Below are 18642 nucleotides of genomic sequence, written 5' to 3' on the forward strand. Positions count from 1 at the left end.
AGTTTAGTGATCTGACTCTCGTGGCTGGATGAATTGGACTTTAGTTCCTTAGTGACTATGGTCAGTTCAGTTACAGCTTTCTCTTGTTTGGTCATGAAATCATGCAACTGGTCCCAGTTACTTTGTGCTTGTACAGTAAGTTGACTCATCCCTCTTCCAGGTGTTGGGAGAGTTCTAGACAGGTCATACTGTACTCCTGAAGATGAAGAAGGTGGTGGTAAAGCAACAGCTGGAAATGATGTCCCAGGTGGTGGAGTGCAAAACTGCATGGGTTCTGGAAGTGTCCGTTCCTGTCGGAAAGGTTGAGCTGGGGTGCTGCCACCAAGTGGTGAGGACACAAACTGCGCATTTGGCTCTGGCTGCACAATGCGGCTGAACTGGGTGGCTGTGTGGTAGAAGTTTGGAACGTAGGATTCCTGGATGGTGCACAGGGGGCCAATTAGGGGTAGCCACATAATGTAAAGTCAATAGGATATCAATAAATGATGTAATAAAAGTGTTGCAAATCAGTATTGTGTTTGTCAGTTAATTCATATAATGTATATTACTTTTCACATGAAAAAAAGTAGTTCACTTTTTAAAGTATTTTGCTAGTGTCTCAAAAAAATCATCAAAAAACAAAACAAAAATGTGAAAAGCATAAGATAAGGTAATTAGTCACAGATCACAAAAATTTTCAGGGTCAAAGGTTTTAATTTTTTTCTCTCAGGTGTGGTAAACAGGATTCCCACACTTTAATTCAAAACTTTCCAAATGAAATAACTTTTCAAAAGAAAAATAATTTAAATAACAAATTCAAAAGTTAAGGTAAAGTCACATTCAAAAATATTCACACTTAAGTGTTCAAGTCCCTGTTCGGGCACCACTCTGTAACAGTGGTGGTGGCTGCCCTTAAATTAAATGAATTATTTTTCCAAAAAAAAATGTCAACCTTCGGGCACCAGACAGTTCTTTAAACTGACAAAATCAAATAATCCTGGATAGCAAATAAAAACCACTGATTACACAAATAAAACAAAAAAGACTACAAAAGATTACAAAACAAGCTTCTATTTCAATGGAATTTATTTCTTTGTCCATAACATATTCAAAAGGGGGACGTATTGAAAAAAACAAAACAAAACAATAAAAAGTATATAGATATTCACCACGTAACAGTTCAATAGATCCCAGTTCACATAAATAAAACAATAGACGAAATCCTCGCTGCTGAGTCACACTCAACTGCAACACTGGCAGATTTGTGTGTCCAAATACACGCCAAACTTTTCATAAAACAAAAGAGGAAGAGAAAAAAACATTGAATACACATTTTGCAGGTTTAATACAAAACAACATGCAATCTTAAAGATAACCTGTAATGCATTAAACTTAGAACAATCAGAAAATGAGTATAAGCAAAAAAAAAACAATGTGTGGATGTGAATGGAATGTGTGTGTATTTGATAGCGTTTGACCGAGTGTAATGTGAGATTGCGTGTGGGGCACACTGACCAATTTTGGCGTACGGAATCGTAACGGGAGAGTAGAGTTGAACTTCACCAGACTCCAGGAAGGAAGTTTAACGTACTTTGGACTCTTGTGAACAGCTTGCCATACAGCAGACAGTCTTTGAATTGCGTCGCTAGGGAATCTCCGGATTCAACATCGCATCAGACAGCTTGCATGGGTAACGCATCGGTTCAAACACAAGCCGTCTTCCCTTCCAAACGGTAACGATTTTCTTTCACTCTCTTTCTCATGAATCAACTAGCATACCTTGTGACGTGTCCATCTACCTGCTTAAATAGCTCTTGCCTCCATTTCCCTTTCCGTCATTAATTAAACACTCCACCCTTTCAGTTAAAAGTGAAAGTAAAAGTTAAACATGGCCATCTCGTTTACTGCACTGTCACAAAAGGCTACAGCAAAATAAACACAATAAAGAAAAGAAATAGAACTTAATTCAGGCAAGGCAAAACAGCAGGAGCAATCTGCCTCAATGTTGACATACGGAAAAAAACAGCCCTTTGCGCCAGTTTTCACAACCCTACATAACTTCTTGATACTTCTGCTTAGTTGTGGTAAAGCTACCTGGCGTGTGCTTTGCCCAGGACCTTCAGCAAAACACAACACGATTACCCGGAAGCAATTTTATAGTAACTGGCCCAGACACAAATGAGTTATTTAGCCACTCACGGCTAGCCGGGTGACATCAGGGGGTTACCGTAGCTGCAGAGGGACAAGCTTCAATCAGAACGTGATTTCTCCGCCAGTTACACTCGCTAGCAACAAAGTGTCCCTTAGGAGAGGATTTATTCAAAGGCTGGAGAAATTATATATATATTCGACTAAGTCCTTCAACAGCAGACTAATTCATATTTTGGATAAAAATGTTATGTAACAAATGACACATTGTGGCTTTAATTCTTTTAATATTTATTTTTAATCTTAATTTTTCATGAAAAAAATAAAAAAATAAAGTTATTTACAATGAGGAGGCTAAAGGTTACAAAAACAAGTAGATGTCAGACGTTAAAAACATTTTTTTTTTTTTTTTTTTTTTACAAAGGTCAAGGTTATTTCAGATCAATATACGCAAGTGACCACTAGATGCCGTCATTGAGACGGGTGTCGGGTGTTGTTTCGAAGCTTCGGCACATTTGCTTCAACTGTTTCAGGGCTTCACGAAGCCTCGGTCTACCCATCACTAGGCCCTGTCCCAAATGACACCCTAAACCCTCACGGTCTTCCTCTGAGTCCACATTTTCACGACATAATGCCGCTTTGACTGCCAGTCAAAGCCCGGAAGAAGTCCGCTGCGTAGCTCACACCAGTGTGGGCTCAGCTGAAGTGCGCATCGAGGGCGCATAACGGCCGCAAACACGAGCACCCTTCTGAGACCTAAAATGACAAATGGGACGCCCTGCGGTCTCGTGGACTTAACGGACACGCGCACGCAGCGGCCATCGTAAGCTCACAAAACCAAAAGTGCATATGAAGTGTGTCATTTGGGACAGGGCCTTACTTTGCTCCACATAGCTCCATTTACATGAATGCCTGCAGCTGCGAGCTGAGCTTTGAGTGCAACCCCACCCCCTATGTACAGGTTGAAAACATGCGGAAATAGCTCCCTCTGCTGGCTGTAGTCTTTAGCCTTTGGCCAAAAATTCCTCCGATGATGCAAATATCGTCAATTGGTGTCATCGGAGGAATTTTCCAGAAATAAAATCCAGGGTTTCTACTGATACAAAGCCATATGGTAATCGGTGAAGTAACCCTTTAAATTAATTATTTTTGTAGCCAACAATTGACATGAAACAGAAATAAAAAACGTTTCTCCTGTGGACAAATATCAGAAACCACTAAATGTGCAGACACTGGAACATGAGAAGGAATCAAGTTTTCAGCCTTGTTAGTTAGTCCAGTTAGTCATTATCCAGTGAATTATTCGGCACGGGTGCAAGACATGATGTATGCGTCTCTTCCCATCGTATCATTGAAGAGGCAGGTGTAAGGGGCAACTTTTTTTCAAACCTCAAATGGAGGAGTGAATTTTGGGTGAGCTTTTGGTACATATACTGACTTTTTTTTTATCCGCAGGATGATACGCTGATGTGTGAATGTGTTTAATGTCTTTCTCTTTCAGGAATGCAGCAAACCCTGGTGAGTTGCAGAGAGGCCCATTGTCAGTTACCAGAGTAGTCGGGTTGCCATATCTAGTAAAGACGGAGGTAAGAAATTCAGAAATGTATTGTTGCAATAAACGCAGTAAAGGCTACCTCTGGCCATTTACAATAATAGTCAGTGAGTGTCAAAGCATATCGACAGTCCCAGACAGCAGTCTCAAAAGGGCCCACAATGTCTGGCGCTAGTTTTTCTCGAGGTGCAGAGAAACAGGTTGGAGTGGAACAGCAGAGGTTTTTGCCATTTTATCCAAAGAAAGGCATAACTGACAGGCAGCATTTTTTTCTTCCACTTTCTTCTCACAATCCCCTGATGGCCCTCATGTGCAATGCGGAACATAGACAAACGTAATTTCCCAGGTACCACCAGTCTAGATCCCCTGAACACAAGATTAGCTTGCACACTGATCTCATGTATCAGTTTGTAACATGGGCGTAGGACAGGATCCAAAGCAGCAGGAGATTAAGGCCATCCACGCTCAATTTGAGTGCACAGTGCAGAAAGATCAGAACAGCGAGCAGAGGCAGCAGCAAATTAATCCTGCGATATGGCGGTCGGACCAGTGAACAGTAAAGCAACAAACTCAGGCACTGTATCAGACTCAGCATCGGAAGTAAAAGGCAGGGGCAAATGGGATAAACAATCTGCAGTGTGATTTTCAGATCCAACCGATCAGCCCACCAAGCTATGCGCATACCAGCTCAATCAGTCCCTTTTGTGGTCAGCAGTGTTGTTAAGGTTTCATGGTCAGTCCTTAGAGTAAATCTGCGACCCCACAAGTATGTCCTCCACTTTTCCACTGCCCAAACACATGCCAGAGCCTGCTTTTCACTAAGTTTGGCTGGGGTGATTTTTCTGGATGTAAAAGCAACAGTACATTTTTGACCCATATTTTTGTGAAGACAGCACCTTGTCCGTGAGCAGATGCATCAGTAGAAATGGGTCACACAGTGCAGGAGCAGGACTGTGTACAAGTAGCTTTTTTACATCAGCTAACCTTTGATGAGCTTCATCTGGCCACTCATCTCTCAGGCACACACGCAGAGGCATCACTATGGAAGCGAAATTGGGAATGAATTTGTTGTACCAGGAGCGGAGGCCAAGTAAAGAACACAACTGAAAAGCATCCAATGGTGCAGGTGCATCAAATATTGCAAATAGATGTTCCTGATACAGCTGAATATCCCCTGTATTCTAATTCAGCACCAACTCAGCATCTTTGAGTTGTTGCAGCACATTATCTAGTGCAGGACTTCTCAACACTGGTCCTTGAGGGCCACTGTCCTGCAGAGTTTACCTCCAACCCTAATGAAACACACCTGAACCAGCTAATTAAGCTCTTCAGGATTACAGGCAGGTGAATTTGATCAAGGTTGGAGCTAAACTCTGCAGGACAGTGGCCCTTGAGAACCAGGGTTGAGAACCCCTGATCTAGTGCTTGGTCATGCTCCTGTAGCGAGTGTCTTCACATGAGGATGTCATCTAGATAATTTGCAACATTCTGGAATCTTAGAATGACAACCATCATCTTCTGAAATGCTGATGAAGCAGATGCCAAGCCACAAGGTACCCTGCAGAACCTGAAGAGACTGTTGTGTGTAATGAATGCAGTGAGGATATAGTTGAAAATACAGTTGCACCTTGCAGTAATGTCATCATCTCCTCCATGTGTGGTAATGGAAAGCTGTCAACTATAACTGACTTGTTGGGCTCTCACAGATACACACACATGACCTTTCAGCTCTGAGGCAGTAAAGAAGCAAAACCCATTTTCTGCCTTCTAGCCAGGAATCTCCAGAAGCATTGATGATGAGCATGTGGTTCTATAACATCCTCAGCCATGCTACAAGTGGAGCAGCGAGCTCAACGGGACAAGGTAATAAAGGATTAGGAAATTAAGCACTTACTGATGCCATGGATATCTTGTAAAAAAAAAAGAAAAAAAAAGTCCTGTCTTCATGACAAGGAGCACAGGAAATTGTATTCTTCCAAATTCAGCTCTTTAATAATTGTCCTCAACAAGCAGAGTAATATATACACACATACTCAGCATAGCCTACTCTCTCTCCCCTCATTTCACATAAAACAACTCAAGGAGCTCGAGTGCCATCTAGTGGTGCACTATTGTAAGGACATCACACAATGTTTGCCTTGAAACATTTTATTTATGAAGTGACATTTACAAGTTTTCAAAAAAAATGCCATAAAGTGCAAGATAAAGCAACCTATAAGAATTATCAATTAATTAATAGACAGCCATCAAATAATCTTGTAATAATCAACAGAGAAATGTGGTATGCTAAAAATAAAAAATAAAAATAATAAAAATGTTTTGTTTATTCTAAGAGACTATATAAAAGTCATAATGATGACATTAAAAGATGAACTTATGAAATAAAATTTCAATAATGACATTAAAAATATTTATGACATAAAAAGTAGAAATTATGAAAACTTAATTATGAAAACAGTAACAATATTCTATAATGTTTTATAATCTAACAACTAAATGTTTAATTCCTATTAAAGTGTTTTACTTCTCTGAGAAGTTTTATTATTCAAAAAGTCAGGAGTGGTACGACACATTGGTCATTATTTACATATGTACATTTAGTGAGAAGAATGAGTAAAATATGTGCTGGAATTATACAACTCATTCTGGAACAAGTTTTTCTTTTGAGGACTGATGATATTGTCATGGATCAGGAGCGTCTGATTGCACACAGCTTGTGTGGACACGGATTCAACGTGATTCCGACTATTCCTTTGAGATCCAAATCATCTCCGGACACTCCAGGTGGAGTTGTGAAGCGGTAGCTCTGGAGGAGGGAAGTGAAGAACAGGAAGAGCTCCATCCTGGCCAAACTTTCTCCAAGACAAACCCTTCGGCCTGAGAGAGAGTGTGAGAGAGAGAGAGAGAGAGAGAGAGAGAGAGAGAGAGAGAGAGAGAGAGAGAGAGAGAGAGAGAGAGAGAGAGAGAGAGAGATTTTATTATATTAGATTTTATAAGGTCTGTTCAAAATGCTGCTGTAAACGCAATAGGCTTTGAGGGGGACAATATTTGTATTTCTCTGTCCTCACCAGAAATGAAACAACTTGACCTGTCACAGACCAAAGTCTTAGACTCCAAATTGAATTTAATGAGGATTAAAACAAGGCTATGAGGAATAGACATGCTGTCTTTACAATGTCACTGTGGCAGAGGGGGCGTGGTTCAGTGAGGTCTGCAGCGGGAGAGAGAGAGGCGGGAGACGAGCGGTAAGTGAGTGGGTTGGACGCAAACTACCAACACCTGTCACTTTCCCGCCGTAACACGCCCCCTCAGCTGGGGCTGAGTGGCAGAAGAGCTGCTGCGTGACTGGAGTTAATGGAGGAAAACACGAGTAGAGCAAACTATCCTGTATCCTGTGAACACCTGTGATTGGCCAATTCCGTTGTAGAAGTCTACAAACATGTCTGTGATTGGCTACATTACTCACCGAGGTGAAAACACGTTGGAAATGTAATCATTTGACGAGTGCAAATACAGATACACCGGATCTTTTGCTAGCTCCTTTTCGCTGATAATATGCAATTATTACGAATTCTTACAGGGGATTACATATTTAAGCAGTTATGTGCAGTTTCACTCTAAAAGCAGAAGTTGCAGCAGTTGGCAGTGGTTTGAGTGAGAAAATTACAAGCTATTATCAAGTCCGTCTCAAGCTCAGAACAGCGATGACTATGCGGTCCGTGGAGAAGCCTCCCCTACCCCCCTTCTGGCGCAGGGCCTGGTTTTGTGAGTTTTTGCTTTCGCGCTGTAAACCAATGCTGCCTCTCAGGCTTTCTGCCACTCAGCGGGGCTTAATCACAGTCGCTCCAGCTGACGATGACGTCACGTGCATTCCCTCTATAAAACAACAGGAGGGACGGAAGAAAGAGAGAGAGAGACGGACTGCTGACGTGCCCACAGAGTTCCCGGATGCCAGTAACCCGGAAGTGTTTACGACGAGGAATTGAGTTGAGAGTTGCACAGTGGTGCATGTGTTCATATACCTTTGAGTTAAAGAGAATAAAAATACATCAGCAGTCCAGCCGACCCCTCTTCCTTCCAATCTATTAACTATTACAGTCACACAATGTAGAAAGGTCCTAGATCACATACTATTCACCAATTCATACATTGTATTGATTTTTTAAGCTCTACAGCTTTTTTATCTGCTGAACAATTAGATTGTTGTTAAACAACAGTACAATTGAATGCACTTTAATTATATCAGCCTCATTTTCATTCCTATCAAAAATTAAATATGACTGAGGAATTAATTATATAGGAAATGAATGGGAAATAATAACAAAAAAAAATGAAAATGAAGGACTCAAGCACTAAAACATAGAGTTCATAGAGAACATAGATAAAATATGAAAACACTGTTCTCAGCAACTAGGGAAAAGGCAACAGACAACCCTGTTGCCCTATAGCATTACAACGAAAAACTGCCAGCAGATTCTCGAATGAGTCTTCATCAGCAGTCGCACCCTGCCTCCCTCTCCCACCATCTTATCATACCATCTTAGAGGGCTTAGCCCTTATAATTCAACTGTGGTGTACCCTCCAGCCTCGTCCTCAGTCCTCAGCCGTCAGCTATTCCCTCTATCCATTCATCACCGTCTCCCACCAGTCCATCCATCTCTCTTCTCAGTGCCACAATTCCATCTTAGGCCAGCTGAGAGCAATCTTCCCATGGGCAAAAGAAGCCCACAACTATGCCTACAACATCTGCAGACTTTGCTCCTCATTGACCCATCTCCCAGATTAATTTGCCTATGCTCCTCACAACCATGATTCCAACGTGGACCATCGGCTATTCGGGCTCACCGGGATCGCTCAGTCAGTCAGCTCCACCTGGGTCAGACTTCGCCACACCTGTGCTGCAAACTTGCATGCCATCCGGTGTGCTTCAGCCCTCTTCCCCTTCATCTACGGCATGCTCATCAAATCCCTTAGGCTCCGCCACCGCCCTCGGTTGCCTCAGCTTGCTCTCTGTCTTCTGGGCCCACACCGTTATCGGCTTGGTCCCCCACGCCAGGGCCGTCATCACTCCCTCACCTTTGATCTTCAGCTACACAGTGGGCCATCACTCATCATCATCATTTCCTCTGGACATCGCCCTGGTTGCATCAGAATTGTTACCACCATGGCTTTTGCTTCTATCATGCCATCATGGAGGACAGTTCTGGTTGTGGCCTGGGCACCTGCCATCACATTCCTGCTCTGGGCTCTTCTCAGGCTCGCACCCTGGACCCTTCAGTTCTGTCTCCTTCCAGTCAACCATCCTGCCCCTGAGTCTCCTTCAATTCGTTTCAGCTGTGTTGTATTAATCATCTTGTTTGAATTCCTATTTAAGGTGTACTCTCATGTTCAATCTCTATATCGTCACATTCATATTTACTGTGTGTTGCTCATGCATGTTTGCCTGTGTTGTGGATCATTGGTATTAAAGATGTGTTGTAACTATAATCTTAGTCTTTGTCTGTCTTCCTGCAACCACCCGAGACAACATTATTAAAAAATTATTTACAGGTGCCTGTATTTTGAATTTCACATTGCATTTTATCCACTATCCTCGAGTCCTCTCATGAGGGAGCTCGGAGGCATATAAGGATGAACGACACCAGTGAAGGATGAGAGAGGACCAGGCCTGGGCTATTATGTGTGTGCATGGCAGCTGTCTATGAGGAGCTGCCCACTTTATGTTCAGTTTGTTTATTTACTTGATTAAAGTCATTGCGAACATTTTCTGGTACCCGCCTCCTTTCTCCCATATCTAAGAACTTCATTACATTGTTGCCGAAAACCTAGGAGGAAGGATGGACATGCTGTCGAGGAGCCCTCGCCAACGAGGGGTCTAGCAGTGCTGCAGAGATCAGGCAGCATTGAAGGACTATGGTCACAGAAGGCTGCCCAAAGTGGTGGTGCTGGATTTCTAGAAGACCCAGAGCAGATGGAAGCATCGGTGCCATACCCCTGGGAAAAGGTGGGATGATTTGCAGGAATCCTAGAAGAAGTGGAGAAGTTGGTGTGGCTTGTCAGAGACCAAAGCCTGCTGTCATCTGCCGGATCGGAGAGGAGCGGCGAGCCTGGGTCCCACTGCCTACTTCCTTCGAAAGGAAGAGTCGTCGCTGGCCGCCAGGGGGTAGAATAGGATATAGCGTCGTTACATGGCACCGCAAAGAAGAACTTGGTCAGTTGAGGACCAAGGGGCAGTGTGTCCGGGAACCGGACCAGAATTTTTTTTTTCTTCCTCTCTCCACTCTCTCGTCCTCTCGCGTTCTGTGTCTCTGTAGTTTATCTCGTATCGTCTGTCTATACCTCCAGACACGGGAGATGCAGAGATTGGGCTCCCAGGGGGAGTAGTCGCTGTCTCGGGTGTACAAACCCTTCTCCCCCCGGGCTGCAAGGGGCAATGGTGTGGCAAGGTGGACAAGCAAAAGCATCACCTGCGAGGCACACTGGTCTCGAGTCCTATCACGAGGGAGCTGGGAGGTATATAAGGATGAACAACACCAGTGAAGGACTAGAGAGGACAAGGTCTGGAAATTGACATTATGTTTTGTTTATGTTTTATTTTATGTGTGTACGTGGCAGCCATGAGGGGTTGCCTGCGTTACTTTCAGTTTGTTTATTTATTTCATTAAAGTCATTGTGAACGTTTTCCGGCTCCTGTCTGAATAACTTCAAAGACCATTACTATCAAAAATGTTCAAGACATGGTTACAGCTTTGAGATAAAGTTTCACTTTACCTGCAGAAAATGGTATGAAAGCATCTCTTCTGACAAACTGGCCCTTCTCATCAAGAAAGTGTTCTGGGTAAAAACTGTTTGGTTTCGCCCATTCACTTGGATCCTTTAAAACAGATGTTAGCAGAGGAACGACAGTGGTACCCTAGAGAATGGAGAAAAGACAATGTTCAAGATACACATGGTAGGACAATCTTTTATAGGCCTTAAACCCATTTATTGTTCTGACTGACCTTCTTGATGAAGTATCCATTGAAGTGAACATCACAGCTGGTTATATGCGGCAGACTCAATGGGACTATATTAGCCAGTCTCTGAGTTTCATGAATCACAGCGTCTGTGTACGGTAATTTCTTTCTATCTTCCACCACTGGCTGACGTCCCCCAATCACTCGGTCAATCTCTTCATGAACTCGATCTGCACACAAATGCAACATATCTTTGTTCCAAAGGACACCACTAGATTCAGCATTGAAGAAAAAGTTTTGGCATTACTGTGTTTTTACCCTGTATATGAGGGTATTTTGCCATTAGCATCAAACCCCAGCGCAGAGTCGTTCCGGTTGTGTCAGTACCAGCGACAAACAGATTTGTCACAGTCATCATTAGATTCTCATCGTGAAAGTATGAGTCCTTCTTGCTGGATTTCTGTCAAATGCAATCCACAAAATGCATATACTATCTATTAACTTCTCTGCACTCATATGTAGACTTCTGATTTGCATCTTCCACATGATTGTCCAATTATTGCAGTAAAGGGCATCATCGTTGAAAATGTTGTGAAAAAAAAGGATTTCTGTACCTCTTCATTCTGTTTGCGGATGAGAAAGGAGTCGACAAACCCTCTGCGGTCATGTGGATTCAGAGTCTCCAGCAACCCAGTTATCAACTTTGTCATTTGCACTCGATTTTGGATAATATTTTTTACAATAATCCTTTTGCTTTTCAGGAACGGGCCCAACCACGGAAATATATTGTAAATCTGAAAATGCACAAGAAACTGAGTGACAGATTTTCTCCAGAGATACGCTTTCAAAAGTGTCTTTAGTAGATTTTGGGTAATTCTAATGTCTATGAACAAACTAAAGATAGATTCAGCAAATGTTTTGTTTAAGGCCGGTTTCACACTGCACGCATTAGCAGGGCGTAAGCAGCCCATATTTTTTTCGCCACAGATGTTACCAGATTTGAGCATTCACACCGCACGCAGACGTGGCGCCACAGTGTATCGCAGGAGCAGAGCATAAACGGCATTGCCGCGATTGTTTCGGCGCAGTCTATTTTTGCCACGCTGCTCACATTGAATTAAAGCCACAGTGCATAGTTCTTTGATCAAATTGACCTGGTTAACATGAAAAACAACACATTTCACCATACAAACATTTAGTGAAGTGTTCCTTGTGTTTCACTATCACTATATGACATCCAATGCTGTGAAAAAAACGAAAAAACATTTTTTTGAAAACGCATCACTGCTACAAGTTTTTGCCCAAACTTCAATGGGCCATTTAAATATTTAAACCTAGAGCTTTATCTTAACTTTAAGGTTACTTTTAGCATGTAAACTACCTATTTACAGCTTGTTATTTGCGTGTGTGTTTGGGACAGAGGGAACGCGGTTTCTGTTTGCAGCAGATATATGCCCACCATAAATCAAAGCACGAGAATGGCGAAGGAGAACACTGGAAAATGTGAAAGAATGGACAACGGGCTTCCGCTCTCCATATGCACCGCTTCTGCCCTGCCAACGCACTGCTTGTGCATGCAGTGTTAAGAAGGTGTAGTATATCGGTCATACATACCAACATAGAAAACGATCCACCAACCCGAACATTTTCGTTTGCCCTGTCGACCATTTTTGTGAATTGTGGGTCTGTGTATTCAAACCTGCTGCCGTACACAATCGCTGAGATAATGTTTGACACAGCGTAGTTCACAGGCTGGGTTGTGTCGAAGGGTTTCCCTGTGAAGATCAAACAGAAGTCTCTCAACGGATCCTTTAAAGTAAGAGCATGATTGCAGATTTCCATAAATGTGTGTCTTCAGCTTGTACCTTCAAACTTATCAAACTCTCCTTTCAGATACTGAATTTCCTCTATGATTTTTTCTTCACTTCCTTTCTTGCCCATCCCGAAGTCCCGCAGGTTGCTGAGAGCAAAGCGCCGCATCTCTTTCCAGTTTTCTCCATTGGAAAAGAGGATTCCTGATCAACACAAAACCATCAGAACATAAGTCTTAGCAACAACACAAACTTCCTGAGTAAGACATACATTAACCCTAGACCTATGGGGCTTTTACATTGTAAACAACTAGTTTATACGCATTATTTGTCAGGTTAATAAGCAACTAGTGATTTCAAAAGTGACTATACATGCATTGATGTTCAAATAAAATAAAAAATAATGTACTTTTTTGTCACCAAATATTGCTGGGAGCCCACAAATCCTCTTTGATTAAAGACATTTTTTAGAACACAATCTCATAAGTTGTTCATTGTTAAAGTGGCAGATTCACCACCAGATAAACTCAAATGTTTTTTTTTTTCTAAATGTAATGAAATAATTATATTCTTCATCAGTTTTACTCATTTGAGTGAATTTCAGCTGTAGAAATAAAATGATGCCAAATGTATTTGAAACAAAAAAAAGTTTATGGTATTGCACTACTTGAAAAAAAAACTTATTGAATTAACCGTGCTGCCATTTTAATACATTGTATTTTTAGGGCTTGCACTGCAATTTAGGGCTTCACATTTTCATTATTAAAAATTTAGTAATCCATATATTAGGTCTGTTTAAAAATACAACCTACAAAATTTGACGGGCAATTTTCGGTCAATTTTATTTCACGTTACAAATTTGTTTCATGTTCCAAATTCGACAGAACATTCAACATTCACCAGCAGGTGGTACAAGTGGCTGTTGATGAAGACCAGAGCAACAGTTAAAGAGAGTCAATCATTTATTCACAAAAACTGTTTTACAGACCAAATTCGGTATAATATTGACAGATCAGGCCGGTTTTACCCAGTCTAGTATACAATGTACAGTTAAAGGGATAGTTCACCCAAAAGTGTAAATTACACTATGATTTACACACCCTCAAACAATCCCAGGTGTACACTTTCCACTTTCAGATGGATACAATCTGAGTTATATTGAAAAAAATGTCTTGGCTTTTCCAAAATTTTAAGGTCAAAAAAGTAAAATATATAGCTTCCAGCAAACCACCTTCCATATTCTTTATATCACACAATTCACTCGCAATTGCGACTTAGATTATTTTTTTCTCCGAATTGCAACTTGAATGTAATAGCAACGTTTCTCACAATCTTTATAACATGCAAATATGAGTTTATGTCATTCAGTTCTGATTTTATAACACACCTGTGAGTTTGTCACATAATTCTGACTTTATAACACACCTGTGAGTTTATGTCACTCAGTTCTGATTTTATAACACACCTGTGAGTTTATGTCACATAATTCTGACTTTATAACATGCAATTGTGTTTATATCACACAAGTCTGACTTTATAACACACAACTGTGAGTTTATGTCACATAATTCTGACTTTATAACATGCAATTGTGTTTATATCACACAATTCTGATTTTATAACTTTCAAGTTTAAAGTTGCGAGAAAAAAAGTCTGAATTGTGAGAAAAAATTTGCAATGACCTGTTTTATTTTTATATTTAGTAGAGGAAACAAGTTTCCTTTTTTTTCTTCTAAGATTGTCTGCATTTTTTGCATCAAGAAATACTGTGAAAAACTGATGTTGTTTAAAATATGCAGAAGAAAACCAAGTACTATATTTGGTGGTCCCTACGTGTTACATACCTTAAAAGTAAATATTCTAAAGTATTTAGATTAAGTTATATAATGTGTGATATAATACATTACTAATTACTTTTTAAAGCATGTATTTCGTAATCTCCAGTGAAATGCAATTTTAAAGTAACCTTCCCAACCCAGCTTAACATCACATAAACTACGTGCCACCATGTGTGTTTGTGAATGAATGACTCTCTACCCATTGCTCTTTTCTTCATCAACATGGGCTTGCGCCAGTTCCCGATTAACCGACTAACAGCAGATGGAGATTATGCCTTTACTGCAGTTCCCGGAGTTAAATTTTCTGTCAAAATTCTAAAGCGAAATAAAATTAACCGAAAATTGTCAGTCAAATGTTATAGATTATGTTTTTAAACAGAACTAACATTTGGATTAAAATCTTAAAGTTAAAAATCTTTAGTTAAAATCTGAAAGGTGAATATGGATTATTGAATTTTTAGTAATGAAAATATAAATATCCACAGCCTAAATTATACGACAATTTTAAATTTCAGCCCATAAAAAATGCAAGCCCTAATACAATTAATTAAAATGCTAGCATTAATACAATGCATTTTAAAAAAAAAATACATTTTCCTTCCATGAAACTGAAAGCTTGAGCAACATGTTTGTTTTGCAACGCTTGTCTGGCATTTACCATTTGTACACCTTTGTGTTATTTACATACCATTTTTAGGCAGAAAACATAAGAATCCTACCATGTTCGTCGTTCATTATCCTGAAACCAGGCGCAATAGCTCTGTCGCCGAACTCTTCTGCATGGTTCACGAGAGCTTCTTTGACCGTTTTGTACCCAGTTAAGACCACAGTTTTTTGGGGACCCAAAAACACTTGGAATATGTTCCCGTAGGTTTTGGACAGCTGGAAGACAGAAAGACATTTACAAACAAATCTTTAAATGTTAGTCATCTAACATTTTAAACATATCAAGTCCTCACCTCACAAAAGGTGTCAAAGGGTCTTGTGAGGTCAAGGGTCAGCAGGTTCCCCAGCAGCGGCAGAGGTTTGGGTCCCGGTGGCTCTTTTCCCTCTTTCTGAGATCTGGTTCCAGAGGAAAGCAAATACAAAACCAGAAACAACAGTAAAGCACCCAGTACTGTACCTGTGCTGAGAAACTGTAGAAGTGACTCGAATACAGCCATTTTCTCTCTAAGCGTCTGAACTGATGCAGTCAAACATTTATAGCCACTGTATAAGGGAGGGACCTTGTGTTATCCTAAGCAAATTGTTAAAATCCATGAGGGTTATTATAGTTGCATGAGCAAGTATGTGACACACTTTGTGGTGAATCATTAACCCTCTACAGCCTCTTAAAACAAGACCGGAACATTATTTAAGTAATACAGCATTAAACTTTAAGCCTTAAAGTCTTTGCTTCAAAATTATGTAATTTACATGACTAAAATGTGTCCTTTGGTTTATATATACAGTATATGCACTAAATATTGTAATATTGTCTACATTCCCAACAATGCAAAGCAGCAGAAATCTGGAGCAAAGCAGGTCTAAACTGACACACAGAGATCAGTGACCTTTATCAAACTTTAAACTAAGACAATCTCTCTTACCGCAACTTTAGATTGGGCCATTTATGTGTTCAGATAAGTACCAATATTGACACAAATCAATAATTATATATATATATATATATATGGCAACAAGTGAACAGTTTGTCCTCGAAGCTGATGTGTTTGAAGCAAGAAAAATTGGGCATGCGTAAGGATTTGAGCGAGTTTGACAAGGGCCAAATTGTGATGGCTAGACAACTGTGTCAGAGAATCTCCAAAACTGCAGCTCTTGTGGGGTGTTCCCCCTCTGCGTTGGTCAGTTTCTATCAAAAGGGGTCTAAGGAAGGAACAGTGGTTAACTGGCGACAGGGTAATGGGCGACCAATGGCTCATTGATGCCCCGTTCCACCTGACCAAGTGTCGAGGTGTCCATGAGCAAGACACCTAACCCCAGCTGCTCCCGACGAGCTGGATGTCGCCTTACATGGCTGACATCGCCGTCGGTGTATGAATGGGTGAATGTGAGGCAAAAATGTAAAGCGCTTTGGATAAAAGCGCTATATAAATGCAGTCCATTTACCATTTACGTGGGTTGTGAAGGCTGGCCCATATGGTCCGATCAAACAGATGAGCTACTCAAATTGCTCGCATTGCTCAAGAAGTTAATGCTGGTTCTGATAGAAAAGTCTCAGAATACACAGCGCGACGCAGTTTGTTGCATAGCTGCAGACCAGTCAGGGTGCCCATGCTGACCCCTGTCCACCTCCAAAAGCACCAAGAGAAGCATGTGAGCATCCGAACTGGACCACGGAAGCAATGGAAGAAGGTTGCCTGGTCTGACGAATCACGTTTTATTTTACATCACGTGGATGGCCGGGTGCATTTGAGTTTCCTACCTGGGGAACATATGGCTGCACTATGGGAAGAAGGCATGCTGGTGGAGGTTGTCAGATGCTTTTTACAATGTTCTGCTGGGAAAACTTTGGTCCTGGCATCCATGTGGATGTTGCTTCAATAATAATAATAATAATAATATTACATTTTATTTATAATGCCTTTTTTCTAAAACCCAAAGCGATACAATCAATAAATAAACAAATACAAAGAAATTATAACATCAAAACATAAATGTAAGAGCACATGAGATGTAATAACACATGCTGCTGAATTCTGGATATACTTTAGCCTTTTGATTGATTTAGCAGCTAACCCAACAAATAGTAGCCTAGAAATCTAGACGTACCCTAGCGGCAGCCAATTTAATCTGCCCGCAAGTGTCGTCTAGCAACTCTCAATACCCTTCTGAGCTGTTTTCCCCTAACTCTTGCCGGACCAATCACATTGTATATAGAGTCGGTGGGCGGGGGCATAATGACGACGGCCGAGTTGCGTTTGCGTGCTTCTAGTAAACACAGAAACTGGCGAACGGCGGCGGTCTTTCGAATCAGCTTTGACTGCGATTCTGAAAGACTTGGAGTTCAGCTATTCTCTGAGAAAAGAACAAAGAAAGGCACTGAAGTCATTCTTAAAAAGGGAAGATGTGTTCAGCTGACCGGATACGGCGATTGTTTAATCTATCAAGGAGCTCCGTTTCACCTTCGTTGCTCTGGTTGGTGTAGCGCTATCCTATCGCGTGCAGAGGGAGTTTGAAAGACAACCGTTTATCCCGCTCCTCGGACTGAGCCCTGTCAATGGTGAGTTTCCAGACCTAACATCTTGATGTGGGTCTGGCTTGTCAGGCTAAACAAATAGTGTTACAATAGTCAATAAGTTGCAAATGCCTGAATAAGCCTTTCAGCAACAGAGTGATGAAAGGCCTAATTCTTGCAATGTTTCTAAGATGATGAAATGCAGATTTTGTAATACTCGCGATATGTACTACATATTACACGGTTACATATGTACATAATACATAATATGTATTACATATTACACGGTTATGAGCTTGAGCAGATGGAAATAATACACTATCATCCAGAATCAAGTTAAAATTGCTGCCTTTATAAATAGCCGCTTGTGTGCCAATAAGTAGAACCTCTGTCTTAGAACAAGTCAGAGAACTGAAGAGGTGAGAGTAGGATCAGACTTGGAGCTGATATAATAAGCCATATTTCCTAATGAGTTGCCCCAAACGAAGTATGTAAACACTGATATGAGTCCCTAGATAGATCCCCGGGGAAAACTATGGCAGGCCTGCCCGGTTTAAGAATTGTTGTTTCTCAAGCAAAAAAAACGAGAATTACCTCACAGATCAGATTTAAACCAATTAAGCATAGCACCAGGTCAGACTTAACACCCAGGATTTTTAAGGACTGGTGTGATAGCTGCAACTTTAAGGGCTTTTGGAACAATACCAGTAGTAAAGGAGTTATTCACAATGTTCAAAATGAATGACTAACTGAAGAGAGACACGGCTTCAGAACAGAAGTTGAGATTGGGTTGAGAGTACATGTGGTTGTATTCACTGCCATCACAAAATCATTTTCAAAAAAGTGTTAAAGCTGGAGAAAACTAGAAAAATAATTGGAAAAGTAATTAGATAGGTCTCATGAACTGCAGAGTAGGGAACCGAACTGATAGACTTATAGACCTTTTAATTTTTTTCCATAAAGAAATAAAGAAACTTGTTAAACTCCTGCACAGAGGAAAACCATACAATGCGATATTAGCTATAACAGGAGATCTGGGGACACATACAAGGGAGCAGAGGGGACGATGAGAGATGACTAGGATGACCTGGAACAGGATAGCAGATCACTAAAGGCTTTTTGAACCAGGTCATTGAGCCGAACTGTCCGAGAAGAACCGGTTTGCGGAAATTAATCGGAC

At 41.0% G+C, this 18642-nt stretch overlaps 1 protein-coding gene across 1 annotated transcript in view; it reads right to left on the reverse strand.

Moving 5' to 3' along the window:
* LOC137048709 (uncharacterized) overlaps positions 1 to 15549 on the reverse strand; it is a 41063-nt gene extending 25514 nt beyond the window's left edge. Inside the window, exons 1-11 of the mRNA XM_067426930.1 lie at positions 15244 to 15549; positions 15004 to 15166; positions 12501 to 12650; positions 12250 to 12410; positions 11250 to 11429; positions 10954 to 11095; positions 10681 to 10865; positions 10451 to 10592; positions 6370 to 6556; positions 3970 to 4045; positions 17 to 416 (exon numbers count right to left, since the gene is read on the reverse strand). Coding sequence (XP_067283031.1) covers positions 17 to 416; positions 3970 to 4045; positions 6370 to 6556; positions 10451 to 10592; positions 10681 to 10865; positions 10954 to 11095; positions 11250 to 11429; positions 12250 to 12410; positions 12501 to 12650; positions 15004 to 15166; positions 15244 to 15447 — 1990 coding nt within the window. The 5' untranslated portion in view covers positions 15448 to 15549. The remainder of the gene's footprint in view (positions 1 to 16; positions 417 to 3969; positions 4046 to 6369; positions 6557 to 10450; positions 10593 to 10680; positions 10866 to 10953; positions 11096 to 11249; positions 11430 to 12249; positions 12411 to 12500; positions 12651 to 15003; positions 15167 to 15243) is intronic.
* Positions 15550 to 18642: the final 3093 nt, after the last annotated feature.

Source organism: Pseudorasbora parva, chromosome 2 (genome assembly GCF_024679245.1).
Source record: "Pseudorasbora parva isolate DD20220531a chromosome 2, ASM2467924v1, whole genome shotgun sequence".
Taxonomy (NCBI): domain Eukaryota; kingdom Metazoa; phylum Chordata; class Actinopteri; order Cypriniformes; family Gobionidae; genus Pseudorasbora; species Pseudorasbora parva.